At 46.5% G+C, this 27,909-nt stretch overlaps 1 protein-coding gene across 4 annotated transcripts in view; it reads right to left on the bottom strand.

Annotated features, from left to right (window-relative positions):
- The window catches only part of KIF5A (kinesin family member 5A), a 228,895-nt gene that overhangs the window by 18,753 nt on the left and 182,233 nt on the right, over positions 1-27,909 (bottom strand). For all 4 annotated transcript variants that reach the window (XM_069758567.1, XM_069758565.1, XM_069758568.1 and 1 more), the window contains 2 exons: positions 25,562-25,778; positions 25,304-25,454 (listed from right to left, as the gene is read on the bottom strand). In XM_069758567.1, coding sequence (XP_069614668.1) covers positions 25,304-25,454; positions 25,562-25,778 — 368 coding nt within the window. The remainder of the gene's footprint in view (positions 1-25,303; positions 25,455-25,561; positions 25,779-27,909) is intronic.

Genomic DNA, 27,909 nt, shown 5'->3' with positions numbered 1-27,909 from the left:
GAATGGAGAGGTCTGTAATTTTTATCATAGGTACACTGCAGCCATGAGAGACAGAATCTAAGAAAGAATCCAGAAAATCACATTGTATGATTTCTAAAAAGTTAAATTGCATTTTATTGCATTAAATAAGTATTTGATCACCTACCAATCAGCAACAATTCTGGCTCTCACAGACCTGTTAGTTTTGCTTTAAGAAGCCCTCCTCTTCTGCACTCATTACCTGTATTAATTGCAGCTGTTTGTACTCATTACCAGTGCGGCGCCCCAGGGTCCTGGTCGTCGCAGTGGTATTGCTTTCCTCTCAGGGAGAGTGATGCTATATTTGGGAGGCAATGAAGGATAACTGCATCCAGGTATCACAAACATGCAACACATTTCACACTCCAGGCCACCAGGGGGAGCTCTTGCTCCTATTTATTAGGTCACTCCCCACATAAGTAAAACTGGTCGCCTGTAGGGAAAGTTAGTTAGTTGCTGGCGGAGCTCAGATCAGTTAGTTGGTCCCTGACAGGGGTGGGATCCTGTCAGCGAACGAAGGAGAAAGGACTCAGAGCTGTGCATGCCCTCAGAGCTGCAGCTCCCAGAAAGAGACACACAGAAGGCAGAATTGTATTGCAGAGAGCGTGAAGGAAGTCGTAGCAAAGGAGAGGATTCCAGGAGGGGAACAGCCCTACACATGCTGCCTCCCTCTGAGGCGCAGAATCCCAGTAGCCGGAACACCAAGGGAGTAAGGACCTTTATGCCTTGCTCCAGAAACCGGCAGGACAGCTAATTGCAAGTTATCTGTCCACCCTACACCCAGGAGGCACGGTGGCAACCTTTGGAGGCCAGGGCATGCTAGAGTCCCTATAAACAGCCTCTAGCCACCAGTCATACGGGTTTTTCCTATCCTATATGGGGGACAGAGAGAAAGACATTACATCTGTGAGGACCTTATGAGAAGCTTAGCAGTAAGGGACTACAACACTGCAGCGCAAAGGAAGGCTACTGATTTCCACCTGGACAAGGGAACTCTGGACTTGCCTCCAAACTGGCCGGACTCTGCCTGCCCTGTGATCTGGTGCCCTGCACTGTGGATGCTGAAGTCTTCAGTAAAGGTAAAGAGACTGCAACCTTGTGTCCTCGTTCTTCACTGTGCCATTCATCATTCACCATCTATACACCGGGAAGCCCTGAGGATACACTTCACCTGTGAGAAGGTATACCATCTAGCTGCCATAACATCACCCCAGCGGAGCCCTTAAAGCAGCGTTGGTCACCCTGACCGAATACCACAGGTGGCGTCACGAACATTCCCCTTAAGGACCTTTCAGTTTTACACGGACGTCCCAGGGCCACGGACCAAGTCAGCCACCGTGACATCCCCCTGTGAACCGAAGGACCCGGTACCGAGTACCCCACGGGCCCATGGGGGCGATCCACCTGTATAACTGACACCTGTCCAAACACTCAATCACACTCCAACCTCTCCACCATGGCCAAGACCAAAGAACTGTCTAAGGACACCAGGGACAAAATTGTAGACCTGCACAATGCTGGTGTAACAATTCTGCTGGCATCACGGCAATGGCCTCTCATCTCTCACACTATCTTACCCACTGCTCCAGGTCATGATGTGGTTTGTTTCTTGCCAGCTCCATATTCTGTGCCTCTGCTCCCTGCATGCTTCCTGGCTGTGTGCATAGGAGGGCGGCGCCTGAACTCTCTGGTTCTTATAGGAATCCGTTGCACCTGTCTGGTCTATTCCTGACCAATTACCAAGAGGCCTCCAGTATTTAGTGCAGCTCCACCCAGTGGACTGGGCCTGTGCAATGTGTTAACTCAGTTTGTGTTTTTTCTCTGAGTTGCCAGGCCTTGCTCTGTGTTACTCCCTCTCTAGGGGCTTTTCTCCTTGCCTTGCCTTGATCTTGTTTGTCCGCCCTCCAGGAGGCAGAATATCCTGGCCCATGTATCTTTGTTCTTGTACCTTGTCTTGTTCCAGTACCTTGTCTGAACTTTGTCCTACTTCTGTCTCCTTGTCTGCGGCTTCCTTCCTTGCTGTGTCTTTCCTTGCGTCCTTATGCTCTGCACTCTTGTGGCTCTTGTGACTTAGCCTGTGCTCCGCTCTCTTGCAACTTTACCTCTGCTCCGCACTCATGCGGTTCTGCTCCGTTCTACTCTACTCTGCTCCTATTGCTGCAGGAATCTCTTGCTGCAGCTCCTCTCCGCATTCCTTGTGGTTCCGTTCTGCTTAGCTTCTGCAGTAATCTCTTGCTGCAGCTCCTCTCCGCATTCCTTGCAGTTCCGCTCTGCTTAGCTTTTGTTGCTGTGCTATCTCTTACTGCTCTTCCGCTCCTATCTGCAGCCTCGCACTTCTCTTCCTGTGTGAACAGGTCCCAACCTGTTCGTTCATACTCTTTTCCTTCCGGCTTGTTTCCATACCTGCATCTCCTGTGTGAACAGGTCTCAACCTGTTCCTTCATACACCACACCAACCTGTCCTGTGTCTCTGCCGTACTTGCCAGCCCTGTGTCTCTGCCAGCCCTGTGTCTCAGCCGTGCCAGCCTACTCGTCTGAGTTTCATCCGTGCTCATCTGCTAGTCCTGCCTGATGCCCGCACCTGTCCTAGTATTCCTGTTCTCCAAATGGGATCAGCAGCCACAGCCAGACACCACCCTGGAGTAGCACCTGGCAGCTGCCTGCCGCACAAGCCTGACCTCACCATCAGAGGCTCCAGTGAAAACCAAGGCAGCTGTCATAGTCACGACCCTTCCAGGGGAGTCTGGTTCGTGGCACAGTGGGGCCACAAACCCCCGAGCTCACGCCCACCAGTCAGGGTGTGAGCGTGACAGCTGGGATGGGTTACAGGACAATAGGAAGCAGCTTGGTGAAAAGGTAACAACAGTTGGCACAATTATTAGAAAATGGAAGAAACACAAGATGACTGTCAATCTTCCTCTGTCTGGGGCTCCATGCAAGATCTCCCCTTGTGGCGTAAGGATAAGGCCGGGATCACACATACGCGAGATACGGCCGAGTCTCGCAGCTGAAATCCCTCCTCTGGCGCCGGCACTCCGGAGCGGAGCGTGCAGCCGCATAGCAACACATGGAGCTGCATGCTCCGCTTCCAAGTGCCGGCGCCAGAGGAGGGATTTCACATGCGAGACTTGGCCGTATCTCGCGTATGTGTGGTCCCGGCCTTATTCTGAGAAAGGTCAGGAATCAGCCCAGAACTACACAGGAGGACCTGGTCAAGGATTAAAATCCTTCAGGGCATGCAATGCTCACGCTATCACATGTCCAGGCCGATTTGAAGGTCGCCAAACTATCTGGTTGATCCAGATGAGACCAAAATAGACCTTTTTGGTATCAACACCACTTGCAGTGTTTGGAGGAAGAAGAAGGATGAGTTCAACCCCAAGAACACCATCCCCACCGTGAATCATGGTGGGGGAAACATCATACTTTGGGGGTGCTTTTCTGCAAAAGGAACAGGATGACTGCACCGTATTAAAGGGAGGATAAATGGGGTCATGTATCACCAGAGTTTGGCTAACAACCTCCTTCCTTCTGACCTCTGTAATTGCAAACAATGGTTTATGTACCAAATATTAAGTTCTGTTTTTCTATAGTATCAAAAACATATCTTATGCAATAAAATGCAAATTAATTATGTAAAAATCATACAATGTGATTTTCTGTTTTTTTTTTTTTTTTTTTTTAAGATTCTGTCTCTCACACTTGAAGTGTACCTACAATAAAAATTACAGACCTCCCCAATCTTTATAGGTGGGAAAATTTGAAAAATCCGCAGTGCATCAAATACTTATTTTCCCCACTGTACAAGGAAGGTACCTCTATAAAACGCAAGTGGGTGCTATTATTGGGATGGAAAATGAAGCTTTGTAAATAAGCACAATTATAAAAAGGTGTAACAAGATACATTTTCTTTAAAATACAGTACTATAAATACAAGTTTTACTCTGGAATAACATAAAACAATGTCTGACAAACCTGGTATCATAAAAACAGAAACATAATTGCCATATACTTTACTGCTACATCTACAACCAGAATGTTCCATGAAGTAAAAAGAGACAGATTAACTCATCTTTGACTGACTTGTCTGCTTACATCGTTTAATTATTTAAAAGGTTAAAAGAAGACGCAAGTGTGTCGAGATCAGCCTATAACCTAACACTGTCCAGAGGAAGGCGAAAACCTCATGAGACAGATGCCAATTGCCCCAAATTAAAGAAAAATCCATTCTGACTCTAAGTGGCAATCAGGGTAGTTTCCTGGATCAATGTGCCATCGCAGAATCTAGTACCATCACCTTTGGCACTGTGGGTTATAAACAGTCTTGATGGACCGAAGTCTTTTTTCAACCTGTGTTACTATGTAACTTGTAACATTGTACATTGAAGAGAAAAGAATAAATCTAATTCAATTTAAAGACTGTAGAATTTTGTGATAATTTTGATGACTGCATTGGAGGAAAGCAGAGTTGTATGTTACAGACGACAATTATCTCAGGTCCATCACTTGCTTTCCTGGCGTAAGATGACACTTATCCAGCAATTTCAATAATCTTATAACATTGATCGTCAAATATTGACTATTATGATACAATATTAGGGGCTTCACACATCTGTTATTCACAGTCCGACCACGATGACTGGGGGTCCTAACCTGGACTTTCTGCCTTAGGAAAACTGCATGCGGCAGTCGAGTCTCTCATCCTAGAAAATCGGGCAGATTATGCAAATGACGCAGATGAAACTCTGCTCAGAATTTGATCAAGTGTCAGCTTAGTGTGATCCGATTCTCTCGGATGAAGAGAAGATGGAGAACAAAATTTCTCCATCTTCTCCATTGTGTCACCTCGCTGAAATCGGACTGCGTCAGATGTTTTCCATGCAGCCATCGACTTGCATGGCTGGATGTGATCCAAATATTAGATCAAACTCAATCCGAAGAAAAAAAACAGACATGTATGCAGCCCCATAGACCAACATTGGTCTGAGTGCGATCTGATGTTCAGGTAAGAACTGCAGCCATTACATACACCATGGTCTGTTCTTAGACTGTGCATGTGTGACGCCAAGCCTAAGGGTGATGCCACATGGTTTAGTTGGCTGCAAAACTGTGCCCACCACTTTGCTCCATTGCCTCACAATTTAGTTTTAACATGTTGTGGCCATTGGGCATCATAGTAGGAAGAATTTCAGATGCATGCAGCCTGAAGGAGTGTGTGGTAGCACCCTACCATGTTCATTTTAGATTTTACTCTCAAGTTCTGGACAGGGTATATGTGGTCATATTGTTTTATTTATCAGATCACTTACAAATGGAGAGAAGTATTTTAGAACTGACGTAGTGATTTGACAAACACTACAATGACGACACTATATACATATAGAGGTACGTGGACATTTTGAAAACTAACATTAGAAAACTTCTGACATATCGTGGAGACTAGAGTTGAGCGACCTTGACCTTTTTAGAGTCGAGCCGGGTTTCGCGAAACCCGACTATCTCAAAAGTCGGGTCGAGTGAAATCGGCCGATTATGACGTAAAGTCGGAATCGACCGAAACATGAAACCCAATGCAAGTCAATGGGGCAGCATAGTCGGCAGCGAGTGGGGGCCAGGAAAACACCTAGAGTGCCCATTTTAATGTCAAAACCATCCATTCTTCTTAATGAAGCTTGTCAAGCGTAATTTACCTTATAATAATTGGAAGGCATTTGAAATTGGGGTTCATTTGGCTAAAGTTGTGGTGGGTAGGGCTGGTTCAAGTAATTAGTGGGCCCAGGAAATCTGGACCACGTCACGGCAGTGGAGCAGGGAGAGGTAAGTATTTCAACTTTGCAAGTGCTGTGAACCTGAGCAAGCAGGGGGGACCCACTCGTTGGCATTGGCACTGGCACAGGGCCCCTCAAAGTACAGCGGTGTGTTTGCACGGCGGGGGCGCCTCCCACCGGCAGCAACACTTTTGCGTACTATGAGAGGCCCTGTGACAGTGACGTCGCCAACTAGTATTCCTCCCCCCACCTGATGAAGGAACCTGCACTTTCATCTGCACCTTCCTGTTTGTCCCCGTGTAAGGTGGTATGGTATGCGGGAAGGGGGACCTGACTTTCAGCAGGGTCACAATCTTGCAGTGTAGCGTGCACGGGAAATGTTGCGTTATGGGTCAATGTACCAGCAGACTCATCTATCACTGGCTGGGCAATGGGCAGGATGAGGAGGAAACACAGATATAGGCCCAAAGAATAAAGTGGGCTAAATGCAGTTCAAAATTGGTAACACAGGACTAATCAGGGGGCATTGCAGTGGAGGACAACTGGAATGAGAGGCTGACACAGAGAGTAGGCCCAAATCAGTAAGTAGTCGAAATGCAGTTCAAAATTGGCAACAGTAGTAAACAGGCGGCACAGCTTTGTTCAGTGGAGGAGAACAGCAAGGAGTGGCAGACACCGATAGTAGGCCCCAACCCAACTAGTAGGCCAAATGCAGTCTAACATTAACAACTACTTAACGAGCGCCTGAAAACGGAATTTCAGGACAGGAAACCAGGAGAACAGCAAGGAGCGGCAGACACCGATAGTAGGCCCCAAACCAACTAGTACGCCAAATGCAGTTGTTCCGTTTAACCACAATTTAATGAGAGCCTGAAGATAGAAGTTCAGGAAAGGCAACCTGGGGAACACCTTGGAGTGGAACACACCATCTCTCTACACCCCATACCCAATTTGTAGGCCTAATGCAGCGTAGTTTCCAACAACTACTAAACGAGAGCATGATGATCGAAGCATTGGCGAGGAAACCTGGGGAACACCTTGGAGTGGAACACACCATCTCTCTACAGTAGAACACACCATCTCTCTACACCCCATACCCAATTTGTAGGCCTAATGCAGCGTAGTTTCCAACAACTACTAAACGAGAGCCGGAAGATCGAAGCTCAGGAAAGGCAACCTGGAGAACACCTTGGAGTGGAACACACCATCTCTCTACACCCCATACCCAATTTGTAGGCCCAATGCAGCGTAGTTTCCAACAACTACTAAACGAGAGCATGATGATCGAAGCATTGGCGAGGAAACCTGGGGAACACCTTGGAGTGGAACACACCATCTCTCTACACCCCATACCCAATTTGTAGGCCTAATGCAGCGTAGTTTCCAACAACTACTAAACGAGAGCATGATGATCGAAGCATTGGCGAGGAAACCTGGGGAACACCTTGGAGTGGAACACACCATCTCTCTACAGTGGAACACACCATCTCTCTACACCCCATACCCAATTTGTAGGCCTAATGCAGCGTAGTTTCCAACAACTACTAAACGAGAGCCGGAAGATCGAAGCTCAGGAAAGGCAACCTGGGGAACACCTTGGAGTGGAACACACCATCTCTCTACACCCCATACCCAATTTGTAGGCCCAATGCAGCGTAGTTTCCAACAACTACTAAACGAGAGCATGATGATCGAAGCATTGGCGAGGAAACCTAGGGAACACCTTGGAGTGGAACACACCATCTCTCTACACCCCATACCCAATTTGTAGGCCTAATGCAGCGTAGTTTCCAACAACTACTAAACGAGAGCATGATGATCGAAGCTCAGGAAAGGCAACCTGGGGAACACCTTGGAGTGGAACACACCATCTCTCTACACCCCATACCCAATTTGTAGGCCTAATGCAGCGTAGTTTCCAACAACTACTAAACGAGAGCCGGAAGATCGAAGCTCAGGAAAGGCAACCTGGGGAACACCTTGGAGTGGAACACACCATCTCTCTACACCCCATACCCAATTTGTAGGCCCAATGCAGCGTAGTTTCCAACAACTACTAAACGAGAGCATGATGATCGAAGCATTGGCGAGGAAACCTGGGGAACACCTTGGAGTGGAACACACCATCTCTCTACACCCCATACCCAATTTGTAGGCCTAATGCAGCGTAGTTTCCAACAACTACTAAACGAGAGCATGATGATCGAAGCATTGGCGAGGAAACCTGGGGAACACCTTGGAGTGGAACACACCATCTCTCTACAGTGGAACACACCATCTCTCTACACCCCATACCCAATTTGTAGGCCTAATGCAGCATAGTTTCCAACAACTACTAAACGAGAGCCGGAAGATCGAAGCTCAGGAAAGGCAACCTGGAGAACACCTTGGAGTGGAACACACCATCTCTTTACACCCCATACCCAATTTGTAGGCCTAATGCAGCGTAGTTTCCAACAACTACTAAACGAGAGCCGGAAGATCGAAGCTCAGGAAAGGCAACCTGGGGAACACCTTGGAGTGGAACACACCATCTCTCTACACCCCATACCCAATTTGTAGGCCCAATGCAGCGTAGTTTCCAACAACTACTAAACGAGAGCATGATGATCGAAGCATTGGCGAGGAAACCTGGGGAACACCTTGGAGTAGAACACACCATCTCTCTACACCCCATACCCAATTTGTAGGCCTAATGCAGCGTAGTTTCCAACAACTACTAAACGAGAGCATGATGATCGAAGCATTGGCGAGGAAACCTGGGGAACACCTTGGAGTGGAACACACCATCTCTCTACAGTGGAACACACCATCTCTCTACACCCCATACCCAATTTGTAGGCCTAATGCAGCGTAGTTTCCAACAACTACTAAACGAGAGCCGGAAGATCGAAGCTCAGGAAAGGCAACCTGGGGAACACCTTGGAGTGGAACACACCATCTCTCTACACCCCATACCCAATTTGTAGGCCCAATGCAGCGTAGTTTCCAACAACTACTAAACGAGAGCATGATGATCGAAGCATTGGCGAGGAAACCTGGGGAACACCTTGGAGTGGAACACACCATCTCTCTACACCCCATACCCAATTTGTAGGCCTAATGCAGCGTAGTTTCCAACAACTACTAAACGAGAGCATGATGATCGAAGCATTGGCGAGGAAACCTGGGGAACACCTTGGAGTGGAACACACCATCTCTCTACAGTGGAACACACCATCTCTCTACACCCCATACCCAATTTGTAGGCCTAATGCAGCGTAGTTTCCAACAACTACTAAACGAGAGCCGGAAGATCGAAGCTCAGGAAAGGCAACCTGGGGAACACCTTGGAGTGGAACACACCATCTCTCTACACCCTATACCCAATTTGTAGGCCCAATGCAGCGTAGTTTCCAACAACTACTAAACGAGAGCATGATGATCGAAGCATTGGCGAGGAAACCTGGGGAACACCTTGGAGTGGAACACACCATCTCTCTACAGTGGAACACACCATCTCTCTACACCCCATACCCAATTTGTAGGCCTAATGCAGCGTAGTTTCCAACAACTACTAAACGAGAGCCGGAAGATCGAAGCTCAGGAAAGGCAACCTGGGGAACACCTTGGAGTGGAACACACCATCTCTCTACACCCCATACCCAATTTGTAGGCCCAATGCAGCGTAGTTTCCAACAACTACTAAACGAGAGCATGATGATCGAAGCATTGGCGAGGAAACCTGGGGAACACCTTGGAGTGGAACACACCATCTCTCTACACCCCATACCCAATTTGTAGGCCTAATGCAGCGTAGTTTCCAACAACTACTAAACGAGAGCATGATGATCGAAGCATTGGCGAGGAAACCTGGGGAACACCTTGGAGTGGAACACACCATCTCTCTACAGTGGAACACACCATCTCTCTACACCCCATACCCAATTTGTAGGCCTAATGCAGCGTAGTTTCCAACAACTACTAAACGAGAGCCGGAAGATCGAAGCTCAGGAAAGGCAACCTGGGGAACACCTTGGAGTGGAACACACCATCTCTCTACACCCTATACCCAATTTGTAGGCCCAATGCAGCGTAGTTTCCAACAACTACTAAACGAGAGCATGATGATCGAAGCATTGGCGAGGAAACCTGGGGAACACCTTGGAGTGGAACACATCATCTCTCTACACCCCATACCCAATTTGTAGGCCTAATGCAGCGTAGTTTCCAACAACTACTAAACGAGAGCATGATGATCGAAGCTCAGGAAAGGCAACCTGGGGAACACCTTGGAGTGGAACACACCATCTCTCTACACCCCATACCCAATTTGTAGGCCTAATGCAGCGTAGTTTCCAACAACTACTAAACGAGAGCCGGAAGATCGAAGCTCAGGAAAGGCAACCTGGAGAACACCTTGGAGTGGAACACACCATCTCTCTACACCCCATACCCAATTTGTAGGCCCAATGCAGCGTAGTTTCCAACAACTACTAAACGAGAGCATGATGATCGAAGCATTGGCGAGGAAACCTGGGGAACACCTTGGAGTGGAACACACCATCTCTCTACACCCCATACCCAATTTGTAGGCCTAATGCAGCGTAGTTTCCAACAACTACTAAACGAGAGCCGGAAGATCGAAGCTCAGGAAAGGCAACCTGGAGAACACCTTGGAGTGGATCACACCATCTCTCTACACCCCATACCCAATTTGTAGGCCTAATGCAGCGTAGTTTCCAACAACTACTAAACGAGAGCCGGAAGATCGAAGCTCAGGAAAGGCAACCTGGGGAACACCTTGGAGTGGAACACACCATCTCTCTACACCCCATACCCAATTTGTAGGCCCAATGCAGCGTAGTTTCCAACAACTACTAAACGAGAGCATGATGATCGAAGCATTGGCGAGGAAACCTGGGGAACACCTTGGAGTGGAACACACCATCTCTCTACACCCCATACCCAATTTGTAGGCCTAATGCAGCGTAGTTTCCAACAACTACTAAACGAGAGCATGATGATCGAAGCATTGGCGAGGAAACCTGGGGAACACCTTGGAGTGGAACACACCATCTCTCTACAGTGGAACACACCATCTCTCTACACCCCATACCCAATTTGTAGGCCTAATGCAGCGTAGTTTCCAACAACTACTAAACGAGAGCCGGAAGATCGAAGCTCAGGAAAGGCAACCTGGAGAACACCTTGGAGTGGAACACACCATCTCTCTACACCCCATACCCAATTTGTAGGCCTAATGCAGCGTAGTTTCCAACAACTACTAAACGAGAGCCGGAAGATCGAAGCTCAGGAAAGGCAACCTGGGGAACACCTTGGAGTGTAACAAACCCTCTCTCTACACCACGGAAGGGCTGATTTTTAGGAAGGAAAGCTGTCGGAAAGAAGCAGGGCGCGTCCGAGGGTGATTATATTCTTATTAGGTATATACTCACCCTCGGACGCGCCCTGCTTCTTTATTTGTAATGAATGTTTATTTGCAATGTGGTTTTGACTTACTCTATTTTTTTGGTAAATAATGGTTTTATTATTTTCATTGTTTTGCATCTTCTTGGCAATAATATAAAGAAGACGCGACAGGACAACACTCGGTGGATGCCATATCTGTGTTCAAAATTGAAAAAACCTTTCAGTTAACTACTTGCAGGAGAAAGTTATTGTAGCTGGTGGCCATTTTTAGTACTGTACCAGATTTTTGTTGTATGTGTTTGTTTGTAATGTTAAAATGTCTGCATTTGATATCTCTCCAGTATTTTCTTTTTTATAAGCAAAATACTTATTTTTATATTTTCTGATGTTGGTTCCAGGGGTACACGGGCAGCAGTGGTGTGGTCAGTAGAGGCCTAGTGGAAGGAGTGACCGCAGACAGGCATCGAAGGCCTAAAATAATAACACATGGCTGTAGGCAATTTTAAATTGGTTCCAGGGGTACACGGGCAGCAGTGGTGTGGTCAGTGGAGGCCTAGTGGAAGGAGTGACCGCAGACAGGCATCGAAGGCCTAAAATAATAACACATGGCTGTAGGCAATTTTAAATTGGTTCCAGGGGTACACGGGCAGCAGTGGTGTGGTCAGTGGAGGCCTAGTGGAAGGAGTGACCACAGACAGGCATCGAAGGCCTAAAATAATAACACATGGCTGTAGGCAATTTTAAATTGGTTCCAGGGGTACACGGGCAGCAGTGGTGTGGTCAGTGGAGGCCTAGTGGAAGGAGTGACCGCAGACAGGCATCGAAGGCCTAAAATAATAACACATGGCTGTAGGCAATTTTAAATTGGTTCCAGGGGTACACGGGCAGCAGTGGTGTGGTCAGTGGAGGCCTAGTGGAAGGAGTGACCGCAGACAGGCATCGAAGGCCTAAAATAATAACACATGGCTGTAGGCAATTTTAAATTGGTTCCAGGGGTACACGGGCAGCAGTGGTGTGGTCAGTGGAGGCCTAGTGGAAGGAGTGACCGCAGACAGGCATCGAAGGCCTAAAATAATAACACATGGCTGTAGGCAATTTTAAATTGGTTCCAGGGGTACACGGGCAGCAGTGGTGTGGTCAGTGGAGGCCTAGTGGAAGGAATGACCGCAGACAGGCATCGAAGGCCTAAAATAATAACACATGGCTGTAGGCAATTTTAAATTGGTTCCAAGGGTACACGGGCAGCAGTGGTGTGGTCAGTGGAGGCCTAGTGGAAGGAGTGACCGCAGACAGGCATCGAAGGCCTAAAATAATAACACATGGCTGTAGGCAATTTTAAATTGGTTCCAGGGGTACACGGGCAGCAGTGGTGTGGTCAGTGGAGGCCTAGTGGAAGGAGTGACCGCAGACAGGCATCGAAGGCCTAAAATAATAACACATGGCTGTAGGCAATTTTAAATTGGTTCCAGGGGTACACGGGCAGCAGTGGTGTGGTCAGTGGAGGCCTAGTGGAAGGAGTGACCGCAGACAGGCATCGAAGGCCTAAAATAATAACACATGGCTGTAAGCAATTTTAAATTTGTTCCAGGGGTACACGGGCAGCAGTGGTGTGGTCAGTGGAGGCCTAGTGGAAGGAGTGACCGCAGACAGGCATCGAAGGCCTAAAATAATAACACATGGCTGTAGGCAATTTTAAATTGGTTCCAGGGGTACACGGGCAGCAGTGGTGTGGTCAGTGGAGGCCTAGTGGAAGGAGTGACCGCAGACAGGCATCGAAGGCCTAAAATAATAACACATGGCTGTAGGCAATTTTAAATTGGTTCCAGGGGTACACGGGCAGCAGTGGTGTGGTCAGTGGAGGCCTAGTGGAAGGAGTGACCGCAGACAGGCATCGAAGGCCTAAAATAATAACACATGGCTGTAGGCAATTTTACATTGGTTCCAGGGGTACACGGGCAGCAGTGGTGTGGTCAGTGGAGGCCTAGTGGAAGGAGTGACCGCAGACAGGCATCGAAGGCCTAAAATAATAACACATGGCTGTAGGCAATTTTAAATTGGTTCCAGGGGTACACGGGCAGCAGTGGTGTGGTCAGTGGAGGCCTAGTGGAAGGAGTGACCGCAGACAGGCATCGAAGGCCTAAAATAATAACACATGGCTGTAGGCAATTTTAAATTGGTTCCAGGGGTACACGGGCAGCAGTGGTGTGGTCAGTGGAGGCCTAGTGGAAGGAGTGACCGCAGACAGGCATCGAAGGCCTAAAATAATAACACATGGCTGTAGGCAATTTTAAATTGGTTCCAGGGGTACACGGGCAGCAGTGGTGTGGTCAGTGGAGGCCTAGTGGAAGGAGTGACCGCAGACAGGCATCGAAGGCCTAAAATAATAACACATGGCTGTAGGCAATTTTAAATTGGTTACAGGGGTACACGGGCAGCAGTGGTGTGGTCAGTGGAGGCCTAGTGGAAGGAGTGACCGCAGACAGGCATCGAAGGCCTAAAATAATAACACATGGCTGTAGGCAATTTTACATTGGTTCCAGGGGTACACGGGCAGCAGTGGTGTGGTCAGTGGAGGCCTAGTGGAAGGAGTGACCGCAGACAGGCATCGAAGGCCTAAAATAATAACACATGGCTGTAGGCAATTTTAAATTGGTTCCAGGGGTACACGGGCAGCAGTGGTGTGGTCAGTGGAGGCCTAGTGGAAGGAGTGACCGCAGACAGGCATCGAAGGCCTAAAATAATAACACATGGCTGTAGGCAATTTTAAATTGGTTCCAGGGGTACACGGGCAGCAGTGGTGTGGTCAGTGGAGGCCTAGTGGAAGGAGTGACCGCAGACAGGCATCGAAGGCCTAAAATAATAACACATGGCTGTAGGCAATTTTAAATTGGTTCCAGGGGTACACGGGCAGCAGTGGTGTGGTCAGTGGAGGCCTAGTGGAAGGAGTGACCGCAGACAGGCATCGAAGGCCTAAAATAATAACACATGGCTGTAGGCAATTTTAAATTGGTTACAGGGGTACACGGGCAGCAGTGGTGTGGTCAGTGGAGGCCTAGTGGAAGGAGTGACCACAGACAGGCATCGAAGGCCTAACATAACAAAAATGTCAATACAATGGTATTGTCAGTGGCAGGCATTGAAGGATGTCAGCGCATAGACTAAACATTGGTGGAGCTGTGAGATAATTTTGCAAGTGGTAGAGCACTGTTTGAGCTGGGGGGGTGGGGGAACTGTCTTGTGGCCGGCGGTACAGGCCCAGGGCCCCTCATATTACAACGGTGTGTCTGACGTTGGGTGCGCACCACCACCGCCAGAGACACTTTATTGTACTAGGAGGGACCCAGTGGCAGTGCCGTCGACCAAAAGCGGGCTCACCCACCTCTTCAGACAAACTGCACTCTCACGGGTGCTGTCGCCAAGTGTCGATACCACGGCCCCGTGTGGGGAGTTTGGCCATTTAGTGAGGTGTAAACATGTCGTATGCTGGACAATCAGGTGCAGAAAATTACGAGATTGGAAAAGGCATTCAGAATAGTCCACAGGCAAGACCTTTTCATAGGAAAGCTAGGTGTCAGCCGGGCAAGGTGGGGCAAAAGATTTCGAAATCCAGTTGTGGTTCATTTTAATGAAGGTTAGATCATCTACATTTTGGGTAGCCAGACGAGTCCTTTTTTCTGTTAGTATTGAACCTGCAGCACTGAATACTCTTTCCGATAGGACACTAGCTGCCGGGCAAGCAAGCTCCTGCAATGCATATTCTGCCAATTCTGGCCAGGTGTCTAATTTGGATGCCCAGTAATCAAATGGGAATGACGGTTGAGGGAGAACATCGATAAGGGATGAAAAATAGTTTGTAACCATACTGGACAAATGTTGTCTCCTGTCACTTTGAATTGATGCTGCAGTACCTGTCCTGTCTGCGGTCATAGCAAAATCACTCCACAACCTGGTCAGAAAACCCCTCTGGCCAATGCCACTTCTGATTTCTGCCCCTCTAACTCCTCTGGTCTGCTGGCCCCTGCAGCTCGTGTGAGAACGATCACGGGCGCTGTGTGCAGGGAGTGCCAGAAGCAAATGGTCAACAAGAGTTGATTGTTTGGTTGCTAATATTAGTTCCAAGTTCTCATGTGGCATTATATTTTGCAATTTGCCTTTATAGCGAGGATCAAGGAGGCAGGCCAACCAGTAATCGTCATCATTCATCATTTTAGTTATGCGTGTGTCCCTTTTGAGGATACGTAAGGCATAATCCGCCATGTGGGCCAAAGTTCCAGTTCTCAAATCTGCGGTTGTGCTTGGTTGAGGGGCAGTTTCAGGCAAATCCACGTCACTTGTGTCCCTCAAAAAACCAGAACCCGGCCTTGCCGCGCCACCAATTTCCAGTGGCCCCGGAAAAGCTTCCTCATTAAAAATATAATCATCCCCATCATCCTCCTCGTCCTCCTCCTCCTCTTCGCCCGCTACCTCGTCCTGTACACTGCCCTGGCCAGACAATGGCTGACTGTCATCAAGGCTTTCCTCTTCCTCAGCTGCAGACGCCTGATCCTTTATGTGCGTCAAACTTTGCATCAGCAGACGCATTAGGGGGATGCTCATGCTTATTATGGCGTTGTCTGCACTAACCAGCCGTGTGCATTCCTCAAAACACTGAAGGACTTGACACATGTCTTGAATCTTCGACCACTGCACACCTGACAACTCCATGTCTGCCATCCTACTGCCTGCCCGTGTATGTGTATCCTCCCACAAAAACATAACAGCCCGCCTCTGTTCACACAGTCTCTGAAGCATGTGCAGTGTTGAGTTCCACCTTGTTGCAACGTCTATGATTAGGCGATGCTGGGGAAGGTTCAAAGAACGCTGATAGGTCTGCATATGGCTGGAGTGTACGGGCGAACGGCGGATATGTGAGCAAAGTCCACGCACTTTGAGGAGTAGGTCGGATAACCCCGGATAACTTTTCAGGAAGCACTGCACCACCAGGTTTAAGGTGTGAGCCAGGCAAGGAATGTGTTTCAGTTGGGAAAGGGAGATGGCAGCCATGAAATTCCTTCCGTTATCACTCACTACCTTGCCTGCCTCAAGATCTACAGTGCCCAGCCACGACTGCGTTTCTTTCTGCAAGAACTCGGACAGAACTTCCGCGGTGTGTCTGTTGTCGCCCAAACACTTCATAGCCAATACAGCCTGCTGACGTTTGCCAGTAGCTGCCCCATAATGGGAGACCTGGTGTGCAACAGTGGCAGCTGCGGATGGAGTGGTTGTGCGACTGCGGTCTGTGGACGAGCTCTCGCTTCTGCAGGAGGACGAAGAGGAGGAGGAGGGGGTGCGAGCGGCTACAGCCAATTGTTTCCTAGACCGTGGGCTAGGCAGAACTGTCCCAAACTTGCTGTCCCCTGTGGACCCTGCATCCACCACATTTACCCAGTGTGCCGTGATGGACACGTAACGTCCCTGGCCATGCCTACTGGTCCATGCATCTGTTGTCAGGTGCACCTTTGTGCTCACAGATTGCCTGAGTGCATGGACGATGCGCTCTTTAACATGCTGGTGGAGGGCTGGGATGGCTTTTCTGGAAAAAAAGTGTCGACTGGGTAGCTCGTAGCGTGGTACAGCGTAGTCCATCAGGGCTTTGAAAGCTTCGCTTTCAACTAACCGGTAGGGCATCATCTCTAACGAGATTAGTCTAGCTATGTGTGCGTTCAAACCCTGTGTACGCGGATGCGAGGCTAAGTACTTCCTTTTTCTAACCATAGTCTCATGTAGGGTGAGCTGGACTGGAGAGCTGGAGATCGTGGAACTAGCGGGGGTGCCGGTGGACATGGCAGACTGAGAGACGGTGGGAGATGGTATTGTTGCCGCCGGTGCCCTAGATGCAGTGTTTCCTACTACGAAACTGGTGATTCCCTGACCCTGACTGCTTTGGCCTAGCAAAGAAACCTGCACAGATACTGCAGGTGGTGCGGAAAATGGTGGCCCTACACTGCCGGAAGGGATGTTGCGTTGCTGACTAGCTTCATTGGCCGAGGGTGCTACAACCTTAAGGGACGTTTGGTAGTTAGTCCAGGCTTGCAAATGCATGGTGGTTAAATGTCTATGCATGCAACTTGTATTGAGACTTTTCAGATTCTGTCCTCTGCTTAAGGTAGTTGAACATTTTTGACAGATGACTTTGCGCTGATCAATTGGATGTTGTTTAAAAAAAATGCCAGACTGCACTCTTTCTAGCATCGGATACCTTTTCAGGCATTGCAGACTGAGCTTTAACCGGATGGCCACGCTGTCCTCCAACAGGTTTTGGCTTTGCCACGCGTTTTGGGCAAGATACGGGCCCGGCAGATGGAACCTGTTGCGATGTTGATGCCTGCTGCGGCCCCTCCTCCTCCGCTTCAGAACTGCTGCCGCCTGCACCCTGTTCCCCCAATGGCTGCCAATCGGGGTCAAGAACTGGGTCATCTATTACCTCTTCTTGTAGCTCGTGTGCAACTTCGTCTGTGTCACCGTGTCGGTCGGTGGTATAGCGTTCGTGATGGGGCAACATAGTCTCATCAGGGTCTGATTCTTGATCAGCACCCTGCGAGGGCAATGTTGTGGTCTGAGTCAAAGGACCAGCATAGTAGTCTGGCTGTGGCTGTGCATCAGTGCACTCCATGTCAGATTCAACTTGTAATGGGCATGGACTGTTAACTGCTTCACTTTCTAAGCCAGGGACGGTATGTGTAAAGAGCTCCATGGAGTAACCCGTTGTGTCGCCTGCTGCATTCTTCTCTGTTGTTGTTTTTGCTGAAGAGGACAAGGAAGTGACTTGTCCCTGACCGTGAACATCCACTAACGACGCGCTGCTTTGACATTTACCAGTTTCACGAGAGGAGGCAAAAGAGCTAGAGGCTGAGTCAGCAACATAAGCCAAAACTTGCTCTTGCTGCTCCGGCTTTAAAAGCGGTTTTCCTACTCCCAGAAAAGGGAGCGTTCGAGGCCTTGTGTAGCCTGACGACGAACCTGGCTCCACAGCTCCAGACTTAGGTGCAATATTTTTTTTCCCACGACCAGCTGATGCTCCACCACTACCACTACCCTCATTACCAGCTGACAATGAACGCCCCCGGCCACGACCTCTTCCACCATACTTCCTCATTGTTTTAAAAACGTAAACAAACTAACGGTATTTGTTGCTGTCACACAAATTACACGGTGAGCTATAACTTCAGTATGATTTAGCTACCCCTTTACAGGTGAGTGAGACCACAACGAAAATCAGGCACAATGTTACACACTCTGTTGTTGGTGGCAACAAATGAGAGAGATGCCACACACGCAGGACTGTCACTGAAGCACAAATGTAAATATTAATCTCCCACTGATTTGATTTTTTTTTTTTTTTTAAGGGAGACTTTAGGAAAAAAAAATAATAGAATAAAATGATTTTTTCAGGAAGAATTTAGAAACCAAATAAAATAAAATGATTTTTTCAGGGAGAATTTAGAAAACAAATAAAACAAAAAAAGGCTTTCTATGGCCCACTGAGTGAGAGATGACGCACACAGGAGTCAGGAGTGGCACACAAGCCCAGAGGCCAATATTTATCTCTCACTGATTGATGTAGTGATTTTTTTCAGGTAGATTTTGGAACCCAAATCAAGCTAAAAAAAATAATAGGCTTTCTATGGCCCACAATTGGAGAGAGAGAGAGAGATGGCACACCCTGGAGTCAAGACTGGCACACAAGCAGAAAGGGCAATATTAATCTCCCACTGATTTGTTTTTTTTTTTTTTTTTTTCAGGGAGACTTTAGGAAAAAAAAAATAGAATAAAATGATTTTTTCAGGAAGAATTTAGAAACCAAATAAAATAAAATGATTTTTTCAGGGAGAATTTAGAAAACAAATAAAACAAAAAAAGGCTTTCTATGGCCCACTGAGTGAGAGATGACGCACACAGGAGTCAGGAGTGGCACACAAGCCCAGAGGCCAATATTTATCTCCCACTGATTGATGTAGTGATTTTTTCAGGTAGATTTTGGAACCCAAATCAAGCTAAAAAAATAATAGGCTTTCTATGGCCCACAATTGGAGAGAGAGAGAGAGATGGCACACCCAGGAGTCAAGACTGGCACACAAGCAGAAAGGGCAATATTAATCTCCCACTGATTTGTTTTTTGTTTTTTTTTTTTCAGGGAGACTTTAGGAAAAAAAAAATAGAATAAAATGATTTTTTCAGGAAGAATTTAGAAACCAAATAAAATAAAATGATTTTTTCAGGGAGAATTTAGAAAACAAATAAAACAAAAAAAGGCTTTCTATGGCCCACTGAGTGAGAGATGACGCACACAGGAGTCAGGAGTGGCACACAAGCCCAGAGGCCAATATTTATCTCCCACTGATTGATGTAGTGATTTTTTCAGGTAGATTTTGGAACCCAAATCAAGCTAAAAAAATAATAGGCTTTCTATGGCCCACAATTGGAGAGAGAGAGAGAGATGGCACACCCAAGAGTCAAGACTGGCACACAAGCAGAAAGGGCAATATTAATCTCCCACTGATTTTTTTTTTGTTTTTTTTCAGGGAGACTTTAGGAAAAAAAAAATAATAGAATAAAATGATTTTTTCAGGAAGAATTTAGAAACCAAATAAAATAAAATGATTTTTTCAGGGAGAATTTAGAAAACAAATAAAACAAAAAAAGGCTTTCTATGGCCCACTGAGTGAGAGATGACGCACACAGGAGTCAGGAGTGGCACACAAGCCCAGAGGCCAATATTTATCTCCCACTGATTGATGTAGTGATTTTTTCAGGTAGATTTTGGAACCCAAATCAAGCTAAAAAAATAATAGGCTTTCTATGGCCCACAATTGGAGAGAGAGAGAGAGATGGCACACCCAGGAGTCAAGACTGGCACACAAGCAGAAAGGGCAATATTAATCTCCCACTGATTTGTTTTTTTTTTTTTTTTTCAGGGAGACTTTAGGAAAAAAAAAAATAGAATAAAATGATTTTTTCAGGAAGAATTTAGAAACCAAATAAAATAAAATTATTTTTTCAGGGAGAATTTAGAAAACAAATAAAACAAAAAAAGGCTTTCTATGGCCCACTGAGTGAGAGATGACGCACACAGGAGTCAGGAGTGGCACACAAGCCCAGAGGCCAATATTTATCTCCCACTGATTGATGTAGTGATTTTTTCAGGTAGATTTTGGAACCCAAATCAAGCTAAAAAAATAATAGGCTTTCTATGGCCCACAATTGGAGAGAGAGAGAGAGATGGCACACCCAGGAGTCAAGACTGGCACACAAGCAGAAAGGGCAATATTAATCTCCCACTGATTTGTTTTTGTTTTTTCAGGGAGACTTTAGGAAAAAAAAAATAGAATAAAATGATTTTTTCAGGAAGAATTTAGAAACCAAAGAAAATAAAATGATTTTTTCAGGGAGAATTTAGAAAACAAATAAAACAAAAAAAGGCTTTCTATGGCCCACTGAGTGAGAGATGACGCACACAGGAGTCAGGAGTGGCACACAAGCCCAGAGGCCAATATTTATCTCCCACTGATTGATGTAGTGATTTTTTCAGGTAGATTTTGGAACCCAAATCAAGCTAAAAAAATAATAGGCTTTCTATGGCCCACAATTGGAGAGAGAGAGAGAGAGATGGCACACCCAGGAGTCAAGACTGGCACACAAGCAGAAAGGGCAATATTAATCTCCCACTGATTTGTTTTTTTTTTGTTTTTTTTTCAGGGAGACTTTAGGAAAAAAAAAAAATAGAATAAAATGATTTTTTCAGGAAGAATTTAGAAACCAAATAAAATAAAATGATTTTTTCAGGGAGAATTTAGAAAACAAATAAAACAAAAAAAGGCTTTCTATGGCCCACTGAGTGAGAGATGACGCACACAGGAGTCAGGAGTGGCACACAAGCCCAGAGGCCAATATTTATCTCCCACTTTTTTTTTTTTGTTCCAGGGAAAATTTATAAACCCAATAAAAAAAATAATAAATAGGCTTTCTATGGCCCACTATCTGAGAGACAGAGAGAGATGGCACGCTTAGGACTGGCACACAAGCCCAAAGGCCAATATTAATCTCCCTTTTTTTTAAGGGAGAATTTATAAAACCAAAAAAAAAAAAAATAAATAGGCTTTCTATGGCCCACTATTTGTGAGAGAGATGGCACGCTCAGGACTGGCACACAAGCCCAGAGGCCAATATTAATCTCCCACTTTTTTTTTTTTCCAGGGAAAATTTATAAACCCAATAAAAAAATAAATAAATAAATAGGCTTTCTATGGCCCACTATCTGAGAGAGAGAGATGGCACGCTTAGGACTGGCACACAAGCCCAAAGGCCAATATTAATCTCCCACTGATTGATTTATTGATTTTTTCAGGTAGAATTTAGAACCCAAATAAAGCAAAAAAAAAAAAAAGGGCTTTCTATGGCCCACTGAGTGAGTGATGATGCACACAGGAGTCAGGAGTGGCACACAAGCCCTGAGGCCAATATTTTTCTCCCATTGATTGATGTAGTGATTTTTTCAGGTAGATTTTAGAACCAAAATCAAGCAAAAAAATAAATAGGCTTTCTATGGCCCACTATCTGAGAGAGAGAGATGGCACGCTTAGGACTGGCACACAAGCCCAAAGGCCAATATTAATCTCCCACTGATTGATTTATTGATTTTTTCAGGTAGAATTTAGAACCCAAATAAAGCAAAAAAAAAAAAAAATGGGCTTTCTATGGCCCACTGAGTGAGTGATGATGCACACAGGAGTCAGGAGTGGCACACAAGCCCTGAGGCCAATATTTTTCTCCCACTGATTGATGTAGTGATTTTTTCAGGTAGATTTTATAACCCAAATCAAGCAAAAAAATAAATAGGCTTTCTATGGCCCACTGAGTGAGAGATGACACAGACAGGGATGGCACTCTAGCAGAAATGTCAATCTTAATCTCCCACAAAAAAAAAAAAAAAAACAGGGAGTGTCCTTCAATTACTATCTCCCTGCAGTAATCTCAGCCAGGTATGGCAGGCAGCAATAAGGAGTGGACTGATGCACAAATTAAATAAAAAGTGTGTACAAACCAAAAAGATAGCTGTGCAGAAAGGAAGGAACAAGAGGATTTGTGCTTTGAAAAAAGCAGTTGGTTTGCACAGCGGCGTACACACAGCAATGCAGCTATCAGGGAGCCTTCTAGGGCAGCCCAATGAGCTACAGCGCTGAGGGGGAAAAAAAAAAAAAATGTAGCTTCCACTGTCCCTGCACACCGAAGGTGGTGTTGGGCAGTGGAAATCGCTACAGCACAAGCGGTTTGGTGGTTAATGGACCCTGCCTAACGCTATCGCTGCTTCTGACGAAGCGGAAGCAACCTCTCCCTAAGCTCAGATCAGCAGCAGTAACATGGCGGTCGGCGGGAACTCCCCTTTATAGCCCCTGTGACGCCGCAGACAGCAAGCCAATCACTGCAATGCCCTTCTCTAAGATGGTGGGGACCAGGACCTATGTCATCACGCTGCCCACACTCTGCGTTTACCTTCATTGGCTGAGAAATGGCGCTTTTCGCGTCATTGAAACGCGACTTTGGCGCGAAAGTCACGTACCGCATGGCCGACCCCGCACAGGGGTCGGATCGGGTTTCATGAAACCCGACTTTGCCAAAAGTCGGCGACTTTTGAAAATGAACGACCCGTTTCGCTCAACCCTAGTGGAGACAAGTACAACTTTAATTTGAACACAAAGTCAGCTCACCTATATTTCCTTATCATGTAGGTCAGGCACAAAGGACAAACACATGGAGCAGTGCAGGAAGAATGTAGGAAGAGATAAGATCCAGCACTAGGAATCATGCCTTGCTAAAATGCATCTTTTTCATTGTAGATAAGATAAACGACTCAAAATAAATCATAGAAAAGTTAAAAGTTAATGCAACTTAACTTTTGTATGATTTATTCTGAATTGCTTTACTGACCTACAATAAAGAAGATGCATTGTAATAAGAAATGATTCCTTCTGCTGGATCTTATCTCTTCCTATGTGTCCAACTTTAAGCCAGGGCTGAATGCGTAAGATGTCTAAATTGTGTTAACTTGCGGCATCACTGCTAATGATTATGTCACGGGGCTACCGCGACAGAGAGGTTCCAGAGAACCGCAGCGCTCTGGGCCTTGTTCACACACAGTGAACAGAAGCTCTTCTCCTGTATTCTGACCTGGCTGTCTTGTGCCAGCAGTGCAGGAGTTAACCTTATTGCTGAGTTGCTGAGAGCTGGGTCTCTCAGCTGAAGTGGATTTTGTAATCTCATCCTCTATATAGACTCAGCCCTGACTGTTATGAAGGGCAATTCAGTACCACAATGGACATAGCGGTCAGAGCACATACAGTGATCTGACAATAACTCAAAATCATAGAACGAGCTCTGAGACGTGGGAACTCTGCAGACCGCAATCCCTAATCCTCTCCAAACAACACTAGAGGCAGCCGTGGATTGCGCCTAACTCTGCCTATGCAACTCGGCACAGCCTGAGAAACTAACTAGCCTGAAGATAGAAAATAAGCCTACCTTGCCTCAGAGAAATACCCCAAAGGAAAAGGCAGCCCCCCACATATAATGACTGTGAGTAAGATGAAAAGACAAACGTAGGGATGAAATAGATTCAGCAAAGTGAGGCCCGACTTTCTTAACAGAGCGAGGATAGGAAAGATAACTTTGCGGTCTACACAAAACCCTAAAGAATACCACGCAAAGGGGGCAAAAAGACCCTCCGTACCGAACTAACGGCACGGAGGTACACCCTTTGCGTCCCAGAGCTTCCAGCAAAACAATTAGACAAGCTGGACAGAAAAAATAGCAAACAAATAGCAAAGAAGAACTTAGCTATGCAGAGCAGCAGGCCACAGGAATGATCCAGGGAAAAACAAGTCCAACACTGGAACATTGACAGGAAGCCAGGATCAAAGCACTAGGTGGAGTTAAGTAGAGCAGTACCTAACGACCTCACCAGATCACCTGAGGTAGGAAACTCAGAAGCCGCAATATCACTTTCCTCCACCAACAGAAGCTCACAGAGAGAATCAGCCGAAGTACCACTTGTGACCACAGGAGGGAGCTCTGCCACAGAATTCACAACACCTGACTACAGCTATTGTCAGTGATCAGTTCAGCTGCCTGGCTTGGAGTGTGAAGGAGCGTAGAGTTGGAGTTTGGAGGTTTATTTACAGAGATTGGTGTCTGCTGTTTTGGTTGTATGTTAAACCTGTTTTCCTTCCTAGTTTTTTCCTTCTCTTCCCTTTTCTGTGTTTCCTCTGTGGTTGTGTGAGCATTTGGTGAGTTTGAGACTTTTAGTTACTTTGTCTGTATACTCTGTTAGTTGTTGTATTTATACACTGGTGCAGTCCACCTCCCTTGGGGGGAGAGGGGGCCACTGATAGGGTCTGCACAGGAGACAGGGATACGCTGGCGGCTCAGGTCTCCTAACCATCATAGGTACCCCTGAGATAAGGGAAAGCCAGGGCCCCATTATAGTGACAGGGACTGGTGCGGGTCCCAGTACGCCGTCCTGCCCCTTTATCGCCATTAACGGTGTGACAGATTACCTATGGCATTTGGTACTATTGGCATTGCACTCGGCAGTCTACTGCAACTACTGCAAATGTTTCCAAATTTGTTTGTTGTGCCGATTATCACAAGTTTCACGTAACTCACTTGCTACAGACTTCAATGCGTACGACTTATCTGCAATTTGGATGTATTTTTTGCAGCTGTAAAATATAGATTGTACAAATGTTCTTAGCTCCATGACTTGTCTGAGAATTGCCAATGTGTGACCCATGTTGCCGTGCAGACCAAACCGGTGGGGTCCGAGTGCTGACACCCCAACCGATCGCTAACAAAAATGGCCTACTGAGCTGAGCGCTGAGCTCTTCTAGGACAGTCTTGAAGGAAAACAGACCTTGGCTTAGTGCCCCTATTTTAGAGATCTGAGAGCTTATGCCCTCACCTTTTAGTGGCTGGTTGGGGTCTGAGGTGGAAAGATGAGATGATTGATGAACAATTATAGGCAATATTCCAGTGTACGTGCAGAAACAAATAACAGTCGTTCTAATACTTACAATGTGTCACTGGTGGGGCTGGATGAATGCATGTACATATTTTGGTATTGCTGAAAGATGTTGTTAGTGTAACTAAGTGAATCAGAGTTGCGGACTCCATAGGGATTGGTGGGGGAGGAGGCAGGGTAGTGTCCAGGCCTGATGGGCTTGGCTGCAAGATAAAAGGAACAGGATTAAGCAAATGGCTTTTACTTGAAAAAAGCAAGTAGCCATTAGATTGTGATATACTGTAACATTAGAACAGTACTGAAATCTTACCAATCTGTGCAGTGTGCGTGCGCTTCACTGTATTCTTGTAGCGCACAGCTTCCTTAATGCGGTCCACCTCCTGCTGATACCTTCTCTTGTCCTTCATAGCTCCTTCCTTTGCCTCTTTCAGTGCACCCTCCAGGGCCTTAACTCTCTCAGCCGTAGCCCGAAGACGTTTTTCCAGTTTAGGAAGCTCACAACGAAGATCTGCATTGTCACGAACCAGCTGGAGGGCATGGCAAAAAGTGAGAGATTGGAAGTATGATCACGTGAGAATAATGACAACTCGAAAGAAAATAGAACATGAATTTTTATCTCATTTTTTTTCAAGCTACAACATCAGTTATTGGCTTGATCATATGTCGTGTGCAGATTTGCACAATTGTATTAGGCATTTTTACAAATATTGTGCACAGACAGGAATAATACTGGCGCTTATATAAGGCAACACTGTGCACATAATACAGATTAAGAGACAGAAAAAACTACCTGTAGTATTCAGACAAAAAGCATCATAGAGGATTACATTTTTCGGCAGCATATCCCTTTTCCAACAGTAGATGTGCTGCCATCAAAGATGAATTTTAGGCCTGCATAAACCATCTAATCCGCTAGTTTGTCGGCTGATGTCTACACGTGCCAATGATCGGTAACTTGTTTTTTCTATCACCTGTTTGGGCTCATGCAACACAATCCCAGCACGGACCGCAATGCACGGACGTCCCGCAGGACTCCCAACCGGAGCCAGACAGCTTCATATAATTCTATGCGGTTGTCGCGCTCAGGTCAGGAGATCCGCGTCCAGTCTGTGCATTGTGGTCTGTGCTTGGACCCTGTAGTATGGACGTCTGCATGAGCCCTTATTGACCTGTTTAAAGGGGCCCTAAGGGCGACCACATACAGAGAATTCGTGCCATGCCCACAACCAAAAACCACTGATGGCAAGCAGTCCATGCAGTTTTTTCTTAAATAGAGTGTTAAACATTAATTGATTTAGTAGGAGAACAGATGCTTTAGCCATAAAACCACGCTGGTGAGACAGCTGTTCTTTTGCGCAATTAATAACAATTGCCTCTTGCCACTACACTTTTCGTCCGGAGAATGGCTGTTGTATGATCATGATAAGGCGACTCTGTCTGGCCTTACCCTTAAAGAGTAAAATTAGATTTTTTCTATTATTACTTAATTACGGTATTCTCCAGACATTGCAAATTTATACATTTTTGTAATATACTAAATTACCTTATTTTGTTTTCGTCTCCCCCAAACACTATGCTGCAGTTCCATTTCGCATGCCCATGTCATGCCCCTTTTGAAGCTGCTTTCAATGGCTGCTCAGCCAGATCTGTATTCTATAACAAAGAAACACCAGTGCTACCAGAAGATGTCCTTTGCCGCTGGTATCAAAACAACCAAGTGCCGAGGTCGTCAGTGCATGTGCCAATAAAAAATAAAATAAAATTATACCGCGCTAAGGGGATATATATATATACTACTGATCATGTGCATAAATCAGTAGAAAGTACAAACAAAATAGCCACCACTCCTAATTGCCCAAATAGAATGCCTGCTGCGTGTACTAAAGGACATGAGAATGGAGTGCACTAAGTATAACATTAAGCTAACATGCCGCAGGTAAGGGCATTGCGAGTCTGACTCACCGAGATCCCATGATGGATGTGGTGCCGGGGATGCCAGGAATATGAAGTGCGTCGTTGATCAGTCTGGCTCGTGGGACCCTGGTCCTGAGAAACAGGTGCTGGACGAGGAGGCCAACAAAGGGTGGCCGCAGCCAGATGGAAAGGCGGTGAGTCGGTGTGGAGACCAGGAACGACCCGGCCGGTGGCGTCCCTGGAAACAGTGAAAGAGCAGAAAAATGGCCGACGGGAGCGCTGTGTGACGTCACAAAAAGTATGGAGCAGCGCTTGGACCAAGAAGGAAACCAAGGCCTCCTCGTCCAGCACCTGTTTCTCAGGACCAGCGTCCCACGAGCCAGACTGATCAACTGCGCACTTCATATCCTTGGCATCCCCAGCACCACATCCATCATTGGATCTTGGTGAGTCGGACCCGCAATGTCCTTACCTGCGGCATGTTAGCTTAATGTTATACTTAGTGCACTCCATTCTCATGTCCTTTAGTACACGCAGCAGATCTGTATTCTATTCACAAACAATTAGTGTATGGGAACTCCCCTGTCTGAGTCTCTTTGCTCTGCACCCCGGTACTCAGACAGAACTCTTATTCAGTACTCTGTAAACACCAATACACTACTCTGTAAGTAGATTGCAGACCTTGGCTGAGCAGCAGTTGAAAGAAGCTTCTAAAGGAACATAAATTAGGAATGTGAAACAGTA

The sequence above is a fragment of the Ranitomeya imitator genome, chromosome 3 (genome assembly GCF_032444005.1).
Source record: "Ranitomeya imitator isolate aRanImi1 chromosome 3, aRanImi1.pri, whole genome shotgun sequence".
In the NCBI taxonomy this organism is placed as follows: domain Eukaryota; kingdom Metazoa; phylum Chordata; class Amphibia; order Anura; family Dendrobatidae; genus Ranitomeya; species Ranitomeya imitator.
Note: the sequence above shows the minus strand (reverse complement) of the source record. Positions and strands in the feature narration are given on the sequence as shown.